We start from the raw sequence: 19194 nt of genomic DNA, 5'->3' as shown, positions 1-19194 counted from the left end.
GTGAAACTGAACTAATGAAGAGACTTTGCAAATCATTTAGAAAACTACTAGCTGCCAGGCCCAGTGACACATGTAATACCAGTGCCTCAAGAAGTGAGATGGAAAGATCACAAGTTTAAGGCCATTCTTGGTAACTTAGTGAGATGCTTTTTCAAAATAAAAACTGAAAAGGGCTGGGGATGTAGTTTAATGGTAGAGTGTCCCTGGACTCAATCCCTGCCAAAACAAAACAATGCAAGAAAATTACTAATCTAGGATTTGAAGGATTTTTTGGTTTTGTTTTTGGAAACCAAAATTTAAATTATCTATCTTTACTCATCAGGAAACAGCAAATATGCCATATCTTATACTTTAAGTCCTTTTGTGAATATCACCTGTCCTTAAGTAAAAACACATAACCAAACAAAAAAGCTCTATATTTTTATTTAACTCAAGAAATTTAGGCACCTAGACAGCAATGAATCACACAAGAAAATAGTTTGGTTCCCTAGTAAATGGAATACATATCATTGCCAGGAATAATTTGCCTTGTCTTGAAGTGCCAATGAACATCAAAAGTAAATGTTTCTGGTTTTTGTTTCACAAAGTTAGGGTCTTAAAGTACATGCTTAGGTAAAATTCTTAAGCAAAAACTAGCCTGTTGATGGTGGATCTATTTTAAAGCACCACATAACAGTATGTGTTTACATCACCCTTTTATTTCATAGTTAGAAATAATACAGTTCCACAGGGTAAGTCATCAATAAATAATGGTGTTTAATCATTAAACGTAAAAATCCCAACTCTTTGGCATCTGACAGGATTCTATTTCTTGTCAAACTATTGACTGTATAGATATAGTTAATCTTAGTGATCATTCATCAATACAATATGTTACAAAGGTGCAATTTACTTTAAAATATACAATAGCTGAAAATTTCCAGCCCACCAAGAAATCTGATCAACTCAGTAAGATATGCGCCAACCTCCCAAGGCTCTTCCACATGGTTTGCCTTAGTAAAAGTACAATAAACATTGATTAAGAGTTCCTAGGGTTTCCTAATACTTACTTTGCTCTAAATAAAGTTTGCCATTCTTCCTGGCTAAAGGAAAAAATCACAATTGTGCCAGGAATGACCCACTCATTAATTAAAAGGTGTTCTTATTTTTATAAGCAAGATTGCTAACACCCGAGAAACCTCACACTCCCCACAGTAAAACAAAAATATGCGGTTTTATGTTGCCAGAGATGCCAGATTAGTAATAAATTGCACCTTCAAGAGTCAAAAAAGAAAAAAAAGAAAGAACAAAAGAGTGAAAGGAAAAAAAAAAAGAAAGAGAAATGTTTACAAAAGGTAAGTTACATACATTTTTTCCAAAATATATTCAAGAATAGTTGAGCTGTATTTGTTACTAAAGCCAGGGCATTATTTCTTTAGCAACAAATTGAACCAGTGCAATTGACATAAATTGTTAAGTAATCCAGGATTAACCCATTAAAATTACAGAAGCACTTTAGTCTCCTACACTAATCCTAGAAACTGGAATTTCAATGAGTGCTGTGTTGCACAGAACTAAAACTGGAATGACCCAATGCCATGCTGAATTAAGTTCATACTTAGTTTAAGCATTCAATAGTAGAAATCATGAGATCTTCTATTAATGTCCCATTCACTTACAGAAAATTCAGATGCAAACAGTCTTATGCCTATAACCCACAATTAAAAGAATCCTTTCCATTGTAAAGTTCCAAGTGAATTTTAAATTAGAAAATAAGCACTAAGGAAACTTTTTCAACTCATGAAAACTTCAAACTGGAAACTTTCTGGAAAAGCTTCCCCCCCCCACCCACCCATTGTAAAATAAATACTTTGTATCCCAAATTTAATTTTATTAAGACACACTTTAATAACGCTATAAAGAAATATTTTACAGCCATAGAGATCAATAACTTTCCATGCGGAAATAAAAAATTCATTGCTCAATAATATTATTGAGACAAGTGAAGAAAGATTATTCTCTTAATCTGAAATGTTAATTTTTTTCAGTGCAAAACCAGTTATAAAATATTTAAACTCAATATTTAAAAATAAAAAGTGGTCCAATTCAGCAATGTTCAAGTTCTAAATTTCATAAAACAAATCATTACATACATTTTATAGTAAAATACAGAGTTTCAAGAAGTACTTGTGTACTTAAGATATAAATTTCTAATGAATCATACCAAGTCAGCAACAACCAAGCAGATAACATTCCCAATTTGAGTGTCAGAATCATAAAGATGAAATTACTGTCCCAAAGCCTTTTTTTGTTTGTTTTTTTTTTTTTTTGTTTCCTAGCTAAAGAGCTATACAAACTAACGGTCAACATTCTGTTTTCTTTGCAGTTGCGTGCTCTAGCATGATATCCTCCCCCCAAGTACCTGTGATTTCATTCCTGTATTCAAAATTTGATCCAAACAATTTTTATATTCCAGGGACACTTAGCTGATATAACCATCTATAATGTGAAGAGTCATGTACAGAGTACAACAGTGGATTTTCTCTAGCCAAGTGCAGGCTGACCTAAAGTGACTTAAACTGTGAGAGTCATTCATGTATTATTCCTAGCAAACACTCGGTCCCCGCGGAGGGTTAGGTGTTGAAGCTGGTACTGTAGCACTTCCGTGTCAGCTGGCTCCTTGATGTTCATTTTATCTAGATTGAGGTAGTCCAGAGATTTGGAGTGAGCCCTCTTACCTTTAAGAAGACAAAGAGGCAGGGGCCCATGGAGGGCCTTATAAGGTTCATAAGGCAAGGATTTAGTGCACTTGTCTCCTGAGCTGGGCATCCGCCTTCGCCTCCTGCCATTGACAGCTGGAATCTCATATGGCTGGTAGTACCTACTTCTGGTTTTATACAAACGAGAGGAACGTGCAAGTCCTGCATCCAGCTGTTTGGAGCGAAAGGAAGGCAAGGCTTCTCCCTTGCTCTCTTCACCTCCAGTGCACTTCTGGGCCAACTTCAGGAGTTCCTCGCCAGTTGTGAAGCCAACCAAATAGTTAGAGTCCATGTGGAGGATCTGGTAGCCTGACACAGTTCGCCTCATGGGTGAGCAGGGTGTGCTGGAGCAGCGAGGCTTCTCCGCCTCTGCTTTTCCTGGGGAGCTCACCTCAGCCACAGGCAAGGGTAGGGTGGTCAGGGTACTTCTGGACTCCCCATTTATGTCTACTTCCATTTTAGGCACCAATCTGCACACTCCTAAAAGTAAACAGACTCAGATTAGAAGAGTGTAATGCACAGAACCTTAAGTCATGCTGGATGATTTTAGAAGTCGGGAAGCCATGAAATGAGACTCATCTGAAAGGTAGCTGACGACATATTGACAGATTTTTCTCCACGTCTATTGGACATTTAGGTAAATGAAAGGACCACTACCTCTCTGCCTGCAAGAACTCAAGCAAATTAAACAAAAGCCTGAAGTACTATGAAAAAGTATATATGAAAACACAAACAGAAAATAATACTCCTCTAGTACTAATACACCCTGCAACCAGATAAAGTTTGCTCCTTGATACAATATGAAGCAAATCAAATCCAGATCTCAACATTAAGCAAATAAAAGCAAGCAGAGAAAGTTTCACAAGAATTTTCAAAGTATTTTCAACTTGAGAATTATATTTTTTTCCTCATTTAAATTCATGTAAGTGGTTGGCTCTTTATACCTGAAATTACATTCAATTGTGTTTAAGAGCCATATTATAAAATTGATCACGCTGGTCAGTTTTTTTTTTAGGAATTCAATTTAGACCTGAAAATATATATTTTTAGGGTATGGAGGAGTCTCTGAATAAGGTTCCCCCAAACATTGCAAATGTTGTCCGTTCCACATCCTCAATGAATTATTTTAAAAAATCATTTTACAGTTTACAAGTTAATTCTAAATTCAATGTCATGGAATTTTTTTATTTTTAAAAGTATATAAAATATTAAATGTCATTTTACATGTCTATTTAACTGTAAAACATAGCATGATTTGAGATAGTCTGCAATACCTCAGACATTCTTTTGAATAGTTTAATAAATAGCCAGAATGATTCAAAATAAATACTAACATGTTCATTACAATTATCACATTACACCGTTTGGAGAAGCCCCACTGACAAGAAGTAGCACAAGTATTTTAGGTTACCAGAAAGTTACAGATAAAACAAATTTTGAGGAGCTGGGGATGTGGCTCAAGCTGTAGCGCGCTTGCCTGCCATGCGTGCGGCCAGGGTTCGATCCTCAGCACCACATACAAAGATGCTGTGTCCGTCGAAAACTAAAAAATAAATATTAAAAAATTTAAAAAAAAAAACAAAAAAAAAAAAACCAAATTTTGAAAACCAGACACTAAGGGAAATAGTGACAATGTCATTTCTGAGAAACTTGATTTCTACTTCATCTTCAGTTGGAAGTAGTTTACAGTGTTAAAGTATCTCAGATCACTAATCAAAATGTCAAATAACTGAGTTTAAGATGGCAAAATCTACAGAAAAAGGTTAGTACATAACATAATTCTTACGAATCCTTTCACAAAACAAGTAACTATTTCCTAATTGAAGCATTTCTTTAAGCTCTATATTCACTTCAAAGTCCAATTGAAAAACTAAAAACAAAATGAAACCTTATTTCTCCACTTGCATGCTCTACCTTCCTTTATTAAAAGACTGTGAAGTTACCAGATGCCATTCTTGTTCTTACTATGGTCCCCATCTACAGCACAACTGAAAACAAACATTCATAATGATTCCTGAAGCAAAGCAAATGTCAAAGGGATCAATACAGGGATCACTATTTACTCTAAACCTTATACTATTTCCAATTTCCATTTTACAAAAATGCCCTAGCCTCTCAACCCTTCTAGATTTAAAATAAGTGGCTTCGTCATATTTTATTAATGTAAACTAAATTTATATTCCATTGTGTAATTTGTTTTTGTGGGTAGGATCAGGATAGTGACTGCTAGGTACTCTGATATGCATAAAATAGTATTTCCCAGCTAATAAACTTTCAAGGACCATATGAAGCATCACCATATTTTTAGGCTAAACAAAAACATTTAGCCAAATGAGAAATTAATTCTTCCTTTATCCCCAATTCTATGGCCCTGAAAGAACATAAGAAGACAGATCCAAGGCCTCTGACCTATATAACCTGACTGGCAGCTACAGGTAGGAACTGCTTCTCTGATGTTCATTCTGAAGGTCAAGGAAGGGATGGTCATAAAGCAAAATAACCCAAGCCATGAGGAAATAGCAGGTCCACATAAAGATTACATGCACATGCCCAACAAGCTACCAAGAGAGTGACACTCAAGCAATGACCTCCACAGGCAGTGGTGAGACACTCATCTAGGTCCCTTCCAAATGTGACTATTCATGAGAATCCACAGATTCCCAGCAACCACCTCATTCTCATTTGTTATATTAGAAAGAACTTAAAAATCTATGAATTCAGATCACACCCATTCTAAATTTGGTTAATAATTCTTCTCAATGCTGAAATTCATCTCTTTTGCTGAAGAAGGAAATAATTGCTAAGCAAATCAACAGTGTACAAAGTTGCAGTAAAGAAGAGTGAGCAACCAGGTGCAATAGCACACTCCTGTAATTCTCTCAACTTAGAAGGCATAGGTAGGAGGAGCTCAAGCTCAAGTCCAACCTGGTGTCTTAGCAAGACACCATCTCAATTTAAAAAAATATAAAGGGACACTCAGTGGTACATGCCTATAATCCCAGTGAATCAGGAGGCTGACACTGGAGGATTGCAAGTTGGAGGCCATCCTCAGCAACTTAGAAGGCCTAAGTAACTTAGTGAGATCCTGTCTCCATACATAACTAAGTCATTCGGGGTCACTCCAGGTGAACTGGGCTGGCACGAAATAATCACACCGAGACAGAGAAAAAATCTTTTTCTTGGGATTCTTCAGTGACCTCCCCTCTCCTCCAGCTCCCACAAGGGAGGCAGACAAACAAGGGGGGGGGGGGCGGGAACATTCCCTTTTTATTGAGGGGAAGACACTGGAGAAAGTTCCACCCCAATGAAGGGGGTCAGGTTTCAGAGGGTTGAATCTAGCTTCCTGATGTCTGTGGTCAGCAGATTGATAGACATCTTGAAAGGCCACACCATCTCATGTATTGTGTGGGGATCATAGGCAGAGTGAGTGAAAAGGACACATACATCACCAGCCAGATGAGAGGCATCATTGTCAGTCCAGTCCACTCATGTACTCATGCTCACAGTTCACACACACAGCCCATGGCTGGCTCCCCACAAGACCCTACCTCAAAATAACAAAAAGGGCTGAGGATGGAGCTCAATGGTAAAGTGCCCTCTGGGTTCAACCCCTGGTACCAAAAAATATAAAAAATAATAAAAAGTAAAAAGGGATGGGGATAAGGCTTAGTAGTAGAGCACCCCTGGGTTCAATCTCCAGTACCACACACACACACACACACACACACACAAAGAGTGAGCAGAAGGAGGAGGAGAAGGGGAAGAGGAGGGGAAGGAACAGGAGAAAGAGAAGAGATAACACAAGCTTCTGTGTCAATAGAGCCATCAAGTTTCTTCCCACACTAAACCAGTCCTGCTGTACTAAGACAAACAACTGGGAATTCATAGAATCTCTCATGTTGAAGGTAAAAGATGGCAAGATATAAGGGTCTAAATAAATAGGAAAAATGACATACTGGCTAGCAAATAAGTATCTGGAAAACTAGAAAAGTGAAGAAAGTAAGTTAAGAAATGTATAATGGTCACAGATGCAGCATGAAATACATACTGCTGTTGGATGGATAAGTAACATCACTTAAGTCTCCAATAGCCAATAACACCATAAGGAAATATTACCCGAGTCAAGCAAAACTATTTAAACAGATCTTCAGATATCTACCTGGGAGAAAACAGTTTAACTTGGGTTGTTACATAGAATAAACATACATGGTTTAAGTTCTTTAGAAATTTCAACCAAGCAGCTTGGTGTAAGTAACCTATACTTTACTGAGGCAGACAACATACTCATTAGAGAAAATACTACTTAAACACAACGTTAAAAACTAAGGATTTTAATATCCTTTGACATAAAAATGTAACCTAACAACTAAGGCCAATGCAAAACAGGTCCACACTCTGGATGAAATTTCTGAATGGGATTCTCATTGCATTGAAACACAAAAGACTCATTTTAAATATTACATATACAGCTGCTACCTGCTGAATTTCTGACAAGCAATTCTAAGAGCTAGAACACTGCACTTTTTAGATATTAAACATCAGTCCTTTTGCACCAAACAACAATGTATTCTTAAAACAGCTCTTTTGGGTGGTTTCATTGATCTCTGTAGTGTATAACACCATATGAACAAGAGCATCTTCATGTCTTGATATTCATATAGGAACATGAATGCTAGAACCAGGATTCTCACAAATGGCTTACATTTTTTAAAGGATCCTTTTACTTATATATTGCCCTTCTCAGGACACCTACTGGGTAGCTCTAAGAAAGCTAGATGGAGGTTGGGTTTCAGCAAAGAGAGCTCTGATTTGGTAAATATTTCATTTTTAATTGGACAGAATGCTTAGTAAGCATTCAATGTAACTGAAAAGTAAACATTTTGCTATTAAATTCCTAAGAATTTCTTGACTGAATTTAAATACTGAGGCAAAATCCTGAGAAAGTTAGAGAATCAACTTTTCAGTTTTTTTGATTTTTTGTTTGTTTGTTTATTAAACTAGAATCTACTTAGGTACTTCTCCACCTGAAGAAGTTTAAGTACCTTCTAATTCCAGAATTTGACTAATAAAATATCAGTAAAAAATGCACAGTCTCAAAAAGAGATAATCTTCCCTCCCCCACCTGCAGCAGCTGGAATTACAAGTATGCACCACTGTGCCTGACCAGCATGATATCTTGATATGTGGATGGTCAATATTTTCCACAGCAAAATTCATTTTCTTTTCCTCCTTCTTTCCTTCCTTCCTTTTTTCCCCCCTGCCCCCTTGGGGACTAAACCAGGGCCTTTTTGTATATTGAGTATGTATGTGCTCAACTACTGAACTATATATACCCCAGCTCCCAATTTTGTATTAAAAAGCATTCATTAGGAAATAAAACTACAGTGACTGTAACTGGAGATAGCTTATGTTTAGCAGCATATTCCTCAGGTTTTATCAAGAAAAAAACTGCTTACAGGCTTGGTATTTTTAGCAAGCCTATTCATAATTCAGCATTTTGTTTCATATTCTAAAATAAACCTGTATCCCAAAAGCACACTGCCATGATAAAGGATTACAAAGCGCTCTTGCAAGCATCACCACAAGAATGAGCAACAAGCAGGACTTCCACTGCACCAACAAACAGTAAATCAAGAAATCAGGCCTGATGCTAACTTTTGCATTTGTGACCACTAAAAATTAAAGACCCACGATGCCTTCTTTTTCCATTAGTGCTTTTCACATGTGTTTAAGGAAAAAGACTGGAGCCAAAATAGAAAAAAAGTGTTAATGTTTTAGTAAGAGAAACAACAAAATTTCTATGGACAGCAGCAAAATTTCTATGGACAAAAAGAATGTAAAACAGAAAATAAAATTATGCTTTAAAAATTGAGCTTCTTAAAACAAGTACTAAAAGCAAATATGATATTTTTAAATGATACCTAAAAATCTTCAATATCAAATTTCTTCACAATCCAACCAGTAATAATAGCACTGAATTATTTATAAAGTATGAAAGACCTGGCAGTGGTAGTATGTACTACTGTATTTCTTTGAAATACATGAGGATTCAATTAGACAACACTAGACAAGATAATACTAATTCTAGAGAAAAATGTACACACACAGTACATGTTTAAAGCAGTGAGTATAGCATGCAATTGTGAATTTTGGCTGAAAATAAAACAAAAGGTCCAAACTACAACACACACACAATACATGTGTGCAGGGGAACCTAGTCTACCACAATGAGAACACTCAAATGGTTATGACTATATATGGAATCTGCATAGTCATTGAATACTCTCCAAGAGTCCAAACCTCCTATACTCTGGGCATAAGTAACAATAGTTTGAAAATATAATCTAAATGCCCTTAGTTCCTTCGACCAGCCTTGAAAATAGCTCATAAGTTTCCAAACTGCTATTCAAAAATTCTTTCAGAGAATACTGCATCCTAGTAGTATTTCATATAATAAAGAATTAAGTGATTTAACAATTTCCTATTATGTATATTAAAAGTATTTCAACTCTCTAAAGCTTTAGCTGAGATGTCAAAAGACACAGAGACCTGTTGTTAGATCCCTATACCAACTTGGATAAGTCTATTTTTGCTGTGTTCTCTTAACACATCTTCTACATAAAATATATAATCACATACTAGGAATAATCACCTGGAAATATATTTCTAAAAAAAAATTCTAAAAGTAAAATTTCCAGGTAAAAGAATATATGTGTTTTACATTTTTATAACTCTACCACAAAGCTTTAAACATTTTTTCCCCATTTTTTAATAAGGGGAATGTATTTATTACCTTATAAAACTAAAAATTTATGTAATTTTTTTAAAGTGCAACTTACTCACCAAGAAAGTGCCTGTTTCTACTCTACTGCTTATAAACAGAAGTTACTGAAGAAGAAAGGAAGAAAATATGCCCAAAGGATAATATGTTTCATTTTGCCAAAGGGAAAAGATAAATGAAAGGGACATCATATCCGTTCTTTGACCTCAAATATCTCATACTATTGCACTTAGATATTTCTTGAAAAGAAAATTTTAAAACTGTCAAATTTCCTTAAACAAAGGGAAAATAAAATTTATATATACTAGAAAAATATACATGATGGACATTTTTAGATTATCAGGAACAACACACACCATCCTAACAGGAGTATTCTGGCTGAGAGTAAAAGCAAACAGGCCTCCAAAACACCACTTGTTTAGAGGATCCTCATGTGCCAGGATGATCAGTCAATAGAATGAGCAGTCACACCACAACCTGCCTGGAATCTGCACAGCCTGAACACTCTCCAGAAAGCCAACCTTCCTATAATATTCTAGAACTGTAACTAAGATGCCTTAGTTCCATAGACTAGCTCTGAAAAATTGTTCATGTTTCATAACTGCTATGAAACTGCTTTTTGAAAACTATTGTATTCTAGAATGTTTTTTAGAATCAGGCTTATCAAAAATTGTACTACCAGTAAAAAACAAAAAAACTGCTTCCTGTACTTTAACTGTACTTAGCAACATATAGCCATATCCCATGAAACAGATATGAACATAACCATCTTACACATTTAAAACAAAGTCATAATGTTAATAAAATCCTTTTCAAGAAGAACCTGAAGTGAAATATGCACCAATAAAAAATAAAAATAAACATAATAGCCAAGTGAAAAAAAATACCTAGGGCAGGATTGAAGGGATACTTCCAAGTTTTTCCATATGGAAACAAATAAATAGGTTTTGTTTAATTTTTTTAAATACCTAAAATAAACCATTCAGAATGGAGTCATTCTTTGAGAAATGGGAATATTCTAAGCATGACTAATATTAGTCTAGAGAAGACCAGAATCACCTAGTCTTGATGCCAGAATAACTTGGAATTCACCCACCTGGAAGCTCTACAGTTGGAGTGATAGACAAGTAGACATAAAAGCCATGAAGACAAGGGCTTGCCTGCAGCCATGAGAGTAGTTTGTGGCCATAACTACAACCCAAGTCTCCCGGCTCAAAATTCAATACATGATTATGCATCATGCATGATTCTAGTCTGTGGCTCCCAAACTTGTCTACATATTGAAATCATCCAAGGAGCTTCAAAATTACTGTTATCTATGTTTCACCTAGATTTGTGATTTAACTGAATGGGGGTATATCTGGGCTCTTACATTTAAAAATGAATCCAGGTGTCTCTAATATGCATTGAGTTTTGGGAACTTGTATATAAAACACATCAATAGGAGAATTTAACCCAAGCTCCTGCTTTTTTTTTTTTTTTTTTTATAATTTGAAATTAATCAGATTAAAGAAATTTTTACTCCCCTAAGTTCCCATCTCTTTTTAGTCATGTTGATAGACATAATTTTTCCTATTTCACTAATAATCACTAACAACCTGTCCCTAAGGCCTTCCTCCTAATGTATTGTTTTTAATCCACTGAATATGTAAGTTTTACTTCAAAAATCTGACATTAGCTGGGCAACGTGGTGCACACCTGTAATCCCAGTAGCTAGGGAGGCTGAGGCAGGAGGATCGCAAGTTCAAAGCCAGCCTCAGCAAAAGCGAGGGGTTAAGCAACTCAGTGAGACCCATTATCTAAATAAAATACAAAATAGGGCTCAGGATGTGGCTCAGTGGTTGAGTGTCTGGGAGTTCAATCGCCAGTAACCGCCTCCCCTCCCAAAAAAGAACTGACATTAAAAAATAAAAGAAGTCTTTGTCATATATTTCCAAGTTTAAGATGGTCCTCCAGACTTTATAATATTTTACACTGTACAATCTTAGAATCCAAAAGAATCTTTTTTAAAAATATTTATTTTTTAGTTATAGGTAGACACAGTATCTTTATTTTTATGTGGTGCTGAGGATGGAACCCTGTGCCTAACACATACTAGGCAGTTGCTCTACCTCTGAGCCACAACACCAGTCCCCTCCCCCCAAGGAATCTTAAAGGTTATCTAGTATATGTCTGATCACCTTTAATGACATGTAAACTTGCTGCCTCCTATGTTGATTCATTTCACCTTTTGTAATTCTGCTAGAATGTTACTTTACTTACAATATAACATATACATTCAAGTATAACATAAACAAACACATATATGCATAGACGTAGACATAGCCACACATACATGTGCCAATATATTCCTTTAGTTTCTACCCACTCCTAGGTTTGTGCTTTATTTCAACTGGGTGAGTTAGTGAGCCAGTCAAATTATTTCTTATTTAAAATCCTCTAAATGTATCTCGTACTTATGTTTTTCAAACTTCTTGCTCTTGTCCTGAAACTTGGAAATTTTAGTAGTGTTCCTATTTTTTTTTTTAATGTTTTAAAATGCATTTTATAAACTTGATTGGGTACATCTTCTTAATAGTAATTGGCATTTATTTCTCCCTATTTCTCTGAATCAATCTTCAGCTGATTGCTAATTTAGAAATCTCTTTATTATGAAACTGCATTTTCCAAGGATTATGACCTCTCTAAATAACTCAAAGCAAGGACCTACAAAGGTACTGGCCAAGCAGAATGACATATCAAAGCATAGAATCACAAAAATATAGTTTTCAAAATGCTAAAGAGCTACAAAGATCATTACTATTTCCCCCATTCAAAGACCTGAAGTCACACAGACAACTACGTCAACACACAGATGACACATGGGGGTGGGGGGAGACAACATCATTGCATACTTTTAAAAGTTTTAATTCAGTGTGCTAAGAGGAATGCCACACTGGCAGTAAACAGTGACATAATCAGGTGAAAATGATTCTGCTTTGCTCAACCTGTTATACATCTTTTATGTATGTTCAACTAGAACTTTTTGCAGATTGTTTCGCCTACATTTGTAGATTAATGTTTTTACTAAAATTTTCCCCAAACTATAGCAACTATCTTTAACTACTATATGTTCTAAAATAGTATTCCAAAATTATGTATTCATTTTGCAGAAATTTTAAAATATACTCAAAGAATCAAACATTTTAACAATGTTAGCATACTGCAATCCTAATTTCAGTTCTGACCATTAAAAACTTTGTAAATGTAGTACAGACATTTGCAATAATACATTGACATTGCATATTCACCTATTTATATAATCCTCAAAGCACATTATGATAGCATGTTCATATTCAACTAGTTAACAAACAAGAAAAGCAAACTTTAACTCACCAGACTAAATCCCAGAAGATGTCACTGTATAATTTCCAAAGAGTCCCAAAGGAGCACAGGCATAATAATTTTTCTGTTCTACTCCAGATACTAAACATGAAATACAAAAATAAACCTGTAATTTAACAAGTAACACAATTTACAAAGCAATTATGTGCATTCTAACTGCAAAACAGGATGAAATTAGCAGGAGGTAGTACCAGGTACAGGTTATATAGAATATAATAACTAATTAATTCAATTAAAAAGTAATTTTGAGTTTATTCAGCTAAATGAATCCTCAAACATGTTACCATGCTTGTTCCCAGTATTCTGCTGGTAAACTGTATCTACAGTCTAAGAGTATCTAATGAAGCTAAATAAAGATACAAGAAAAGTTAGGGGCTTACCATGTTCCTTTTACCATCCTAGTCCTATTGCAGTTACCAGATTAACAGTATTCTATAGAAAAACAGAATGCTGAGGCTGGGGTTTAAGAAAGCAAGGGAAGAGTGGGGATCTTTGTGCTGGTCTTGCTAAGAACTCTCTGTCTCCTGACCTTGCATAAATAGCAATCTTTAAAATGAGGCCAATAATACCACCCTTCCTCCCTAATACAGCTGTTACATGGATCAAATGAAATGAGGTAGGTGAACATGTTTTGCATGCTGCAAAGCCCTTTACAGATGTGTGATGTTATTATTGTGCAATTAATTTTTGGTGTCTACTCATTTGAGCCATATATAGCAACAATAAAAATTCTTTATAAGATTGCTGTGAAGTAAGTGATTGGGAAGCTCTTGGAAAATATTTTTTAAGACAGAGAAACAACTTGTTTTCACTTCTTTTCAGTTGCTACCTTACTTAAGGGTTCTAGCATCTCCTCTGCGTCTTTCCCCTCTTAACTGGGGAATTAATGTATAAGAGAATCTATCTTTATCTCCTGACTCCCCTGTTAATTGGGTTAATGTGTTGAGATCAAGAAAATTCTCCAAAGCTCTTTTCCACCTGTAAAGGTTTCTTTGGTTGTTGAGTATTCGTTTATTGTGTTCAACTGGGGGAAAGGGAGCTGGGGCAGGGGTGGGGGGTGGGGGAATTAATGAGTTGATTGATTTTACCAATGCAGGCACAGAGCCTGGAAAAGTGTTAACAGAACTGTACAGCATTCTCAAACTGAAGAGAAACTATAAGGGAAAAGGCAAGGAGGCTGTCACTTGATTACTTTTCTATCTAACACAGATAAGTTTTAGCCAAAGGAAATGGGTAATTTACTAAATTAATGGTATTTGTTTCTTTAGTTCCAGAAACTGGAAGGAGTTCATGCACCAAAAACATCATTCCAAAGAACTTGTGTTGATCAGCCTTTGGAATTTCACTGGATGTGAATAATGACATGTTACCTTTCACTATTTTGAAACTGTTTTCAAAGTGGGTAACCAAGAAATCTAGATAATTAAGAATTGGTTCTAGCTCAACAATGAAGCCTCTGGTTTTAACATAAAGTGAATTTTAATGTAGCAAAAATAGGCACCTATTGGTAATTTTTTTTACTTTATATAATTACCCCCAAAGAGTTTCCTCAATATTATCATTATAAGGGTCACATTGATATCTACAGTAAGTGGATTTTCAATGGGGAAACCAATATTCTTATTTTTTCTATATGCCAAAAAAAAGTTATTTATGGCATTTAATCTTCATTCCATGATAGAAGTTACTATCCCCACTTTAAATATTTGATCAAAGGATACTATTTGAGAGTCAGTGTAGGACTGAACTGAATCTCACCTGGTCTGGCTCCAAAGCCCACTTCCTTGTTTTCATGCCTCTGTGGCCTCTGGTCAGTTATAAACACAACCTTTTAAAATAACAATCATGTTTCTGAAAAATGTGTATTTATTCATTTTAAAAGTGGAATCCTATCTTAAATGTTTGGGGAGGTACTTTATCTAAAAGCTTAATACCTCATTTGTGAAATCGTTAGGGGAGGTAGTTTTTACTACTTGCTCTAAGGTTATTTCTAACTTGAAAAACATTAAGACTTTAAGGTACATAGTGGAGGGTATTATACAGAATCCTTCATAAATCATGGACTTCTTAGAAATTCCAAGCTATTTTTTAAATCACAAACTATAAGGCATGGGGGAAAAAAGTTTCAGTCAGTACTTGCTGGTTATACAGTTGGGCCAAATATAGATAAGTATTTTCATTTCACTTTTCAGGGCTACATTTATCACAAAGTAAGACAGATTTCATTTAGAGTTTTACAAATTTAGACTGAAAATCAAAGTGTAGTAACTGATTGTCCCTGTTATACAGGTGCCAAGTCAAGAATAAAAGACAAACAGTACCCAAGGGAGCAACTCAAGGGAAACCAAGGTGAGACACTCCACTCCAGTCCTGGTGTTTACTCACACCACTCTCTCTGCTGTGTGTTAACTGAGTATGCCTGACAGGCACCAAGAGGAGGAGGCAGACAAGGATGGTTAAAAAGAAAAAAAAAAAAAAAAAGTGAGGTAAGAAATCACAAAATAAAACAACAACAAAAAACCTCCTCTGTAAGAGATTGCCTATAAAGAAATCTACCACAAAATTATACTAAGGGTTTTACCCCCATCTCCTATAAACAGGAATTAAAAGATGGTAATATAAATGCCCCCCCCCCCAAAATGTGTCTTTCCAATGACACCCATTCTTAGTATACTTTAAAAACATATCAACCTCTAACACTTGCAGATGGCTATGGCCTCATCCTGGCATGAAGGATTGGAAGGGTATCTATCAATGGATCTCCTGTCACCAGCAGCAAGAGGAAGGTCCTACATGAAATTCTTAGATAGGCACTAAATGTTACACAGAAACAGACTGAAGAAAGTAGAGCCAAGGCTAAAGGACACAATGTTTCCAGCTAAGAGATGCTGAATCAAACAGAGAGCCCAAGGTCACTATCCTGTAAACAATGAAAAGTAGAAAAATTAAGGGCAGCTACAAGCTGCCCACAAGCATCTGGATAGGGAAGCCACAGATGACTAAGACAAAGGCACCCAACAACCTACTACAAATGAAGATTCTACAAATAGAAAAGTTTGCAAACATTAACTAACAAGTGAGTCCAATTTCTCAGGTAAGGAGATAAATATGATCACAGTTAAAGAAGAAAGTCCTTCAAAAGTAGATGTGATTGTATGCCTTCATTCACAGTCAGTACCCCCGGCATGATTATTTACAGTTACCCCCTTTAACTCTCAAAAGTGTCCCAGAATGGCAATTATATTGTTATCCTACTCAAATGTGATATATAGTTATAGAAAGGCAATGGATTTGTTTTTTTAAAGGAAGAAACATCTCTTTGCACAGTGGCTTTCCACCAAGTCTGAGGAAGACGTTTTTGTACCCACTCAGGAATTCAAATGTTCACTTAGTCATTCAACAATATCTCTTGAATCTTACTAAATATCTCAGCAAATATATATCTCAGAGACTGGGGCAAATATAAAAAGTGGAAACTCAGGCCAAAGAGAATAACACAGAGAGAAATGGAAATACATAAATCTAACACAGAGAACAGTAAACTTGAATAATACCAAGAAACCAGAAATGAGATTTTTTTTCTCCCAAATAAAGAAAGCCTACATTGAAATGTTCAGGTCCCCACAAAATCCTATACACACACCCTTAAATCTGAGGCTTTAGCACAGGCCCATGACCAAAATAAGAAGAAAAAAATTAAAAATCTGTTATTGAAAGATGATAAGGTTATCAATAGGAAGGCCACCACACACCCATTCTGAATTTTGGTAAATAAATCTCACTAATCATTAAAAATAGCACTAAGAAAAGCAAGGTGAATTTTAGGCCAATAAATTAGTAGAGTGGAAGTGAGGTTTAATTCTTGCTTTCCAAACTTTTTTTTTTTTTTTTTTTTTCTTTATGGAAACAGTATTTCTCACTGTGGCTATTTAAGAAGAGGCCATTTTTTTAAAAAAAGCAGTTTAAAGAAAGTACATTTTTTAAAAAAATTCCATTCAGACTAGTAGAAATATTTTGTTATCTTAAAAACTACTCTAAAACAAGTAAGGGAGAGATGCACCAAAATATCCCAAATTGGAAAGAAACAAAATGACTAATTACCAAAGTAAAACATACAATGTGTTTTAAAAAAACAACACCAAAAAGTTAATCTATACCTACATGCTCATCTTAGAGGATACTTTCAAATAATCTCACTTTACCATTTGCAATTTGCAAAAATTAAATCATCCAAGGTTTTAAAGAAGAGTTAAGTAGGGTGTGACTTTTCTAAAACCACCCTTGACCTTACAAACAAACCATTAACTTCACCAACATGGTAAGACAAGCCATAATTGGTTCAGTAAGACAAAAAAAAAAAAAAAAACGTGTTTCTCTTTCTAGTATCGGTTCTTTTAATAGCAACTCCCTTAAAAAAAAAATGTGGCATTCATTTTCATTCCATTTCTGCTAGTAAAAATTAACCCAGGTTACTAATATCTTCTTACCAGGTGAAGTCATCCTTCTACTTTTAGAGAAAATATTCAGTTTCACTGCAAATATGACAGACAATAACTGGAACTGTACATTTACACAAAATCTTTATAAGAAATCTGCGTCTTCCAAACATAACGAAAGGGAAAGGTGTACATAGAGGGACTAACCTCCCAAAGGAAAGCTTAAAGCCAGGTACTCATTTTGATAGCCTGATGACATAAATCAAACTTCTTTCAGATAGAAATAAGCTGACACCCCCCGCCCCACCAACTACAACTCATCAAAGAAATTTTAAATCATATATATAAAGTTTTATTATTCCAACTACGACAAATATGTTTGAGTTAATATTAAAAGAGCTCTCCAAAATTTACGGAGATACACAGAAAATAAGCAACTTCACTGTTACGCAAAGTCAATAAATGTATCTTATACTGTGGAATAATTAACACTAAAAGTCTCAACCACAATTAGATAAACCAAAACTGGTCGAAAAACATACCAGTGCATATCAAATTATGAGGTTCCTGTGCTCATTAACTCTTACCTTTCACCTGAACATTTAAAGCTTATAATGCACAGTTACATAATAAATACAAAGAAATCTGTGAACTACTCATTAAACATAGTCGTGTTCGCATAAATTGTGTCTTTGAATTAATAAAGTATCCAAAACTTCTGCAATAATAACCAACACCGTATTCTGAAATGACTGGGCAAATAAACTTTGGGACGGTGTCATTTCTATTTCCCCTTGTCTATTCTGCTTCACAGGATTGAAAAGAGAAACAAAGTAACGAACAACCCGAAATTATAGGCTAGTTTTTGAAAAACATAATGTAAAATGAAACGTTGTACAAGAACAGTTCTTTCGGCTAGGAGTGGCAAGCACACTACAAAATGCTACTGCCTCCATTCTTCATTCTCTTTGAATGATGAAAAAGTTCCCAGCTCCCGTTTTACCTGTGCACCACAGCCTCACACATATGCATAAACACACAGAAATCTTGGCTCGACACAAATCACTAACCCACCCGGTGCACATTGGCGTGGGTGGAGAAGCAGGGAGTCCCTAAGGATGTGGAACACTTGCAAGGGGAAAAGGACAGGGCCACCATTCCCTTCGCGTTTTCATCTCCATTCTGGCAGAGATTTGCAGATTCCACCGCTAGAGAGAGTTTGGCAGCTTCACAATGGGGCCGCTACTCAAGGTCTGACTGCTGCCCGCTTCGAAATCCCTTTCCTACGCTTACGACCCTCCCCAAAGTCCACCCGCGACAGGTGGGGCTAGGGCGGCGATGACCAACGACATCTGCCGCTTTCCCTTCTGGCAAGCTCCTCCGGGCCCAATCCACAGGCGCGCACAGGGCCACAACTGCTCGTCCACCCCAGCCGCACCAGCGGACTCGGACGGCCTTGGCGAAGGTTGCAGCACGGGCTAGGAGGGCTGGTGAGATAAGGCCCTGGAGGCTCACCCCCTAAGCGCTATCTGACCCGGGCAGTGGCACCCAGCGCACCACAGAGGGCGCGGCCAGAGGCGAGGCAGGCCTAGAAAGAGCTACTTGTCAAAGGGGTCCCCAGGCCTGCTGCCCCGCAGTAAGGGCACCGCGGCCGAGGCTAACACGCGCGCCAACGCATCCAGACTTCCGCACCGCGGCACAGCCAGAGAGGCGCTCGGGTTCGCTGAATCCCCGCACCTCCCTGGCGAGCGCACGCCCGCCGCGCACACGGGGGCCGCACGCCCCCGCACACTCACTCACACGCGCTGCACACTCACGGCGTCTCCGAGCCCCACCCCGTGCTGCCCCAAGGATG

At 36.5% G+C, this 19194-nt stretch overlaps 2 protein-coding genes across 2 annotated transcripts in view; both read right to left on the bottom strand.

The window, feature by feature from the left end:
* Nucleotides 1-678: 678 nt before the first annotated feature.
* Macir (macrophage immunometabolism regulator) lies at nt 679-3195 on the bottom strand. The gene has a single exon (XM_048811553.1). The coding sequence runs from the start codon at nt 3193-3195 to the stop codon at nt 2572-2574; it is 624 nt and encodes a 207-aa protein (XP_048667510.1). The 3' UTR covers nt 679-2571.
* The window catches only part of Ppip5k2 (diphosphoinositol pentakisphosphate kinase 2), a 150622-nt gene continuing 134608 nt past the window's right edge, over nt 3181-19194 (bottom strand). Inside the window, exons 31-32 of the mRNA XM_048811509.1 lie at nt 12895-12984; nt 3181-3218 (exon numbers count right to left, since the gene is read on the bottom strand). Coding sequence (XP_048667466.1) covers nt 12899-12984 — 86 coding nt within the window. The 3' untranslated portion in view covers nt 3181-3218; nt 12895-12898. The remainder of the gene's footprint in view (nt 3219-12894; nt 12985-19194) is intronic.

The sequence above is a fragment of the Marmota marmota genome, unplaced genomic scaffold (assembly GCF_001458135.2).
Source record: "Marmota marmota marmota unplaced genomic scaffold, marMar, whole genome shotgun sequence".
In the NCBI taxonomy this organism is placed as follows: Eukaryota; Metazoa; Chordata; class Mammalia; order Rodentia; family Sciuridae; genus Marmota; species Marmota marmota.
Note: the sequence above shows the minus strand (reverse complement) of the source record. Positions and strands in the feature narration are given on the sequence as shown.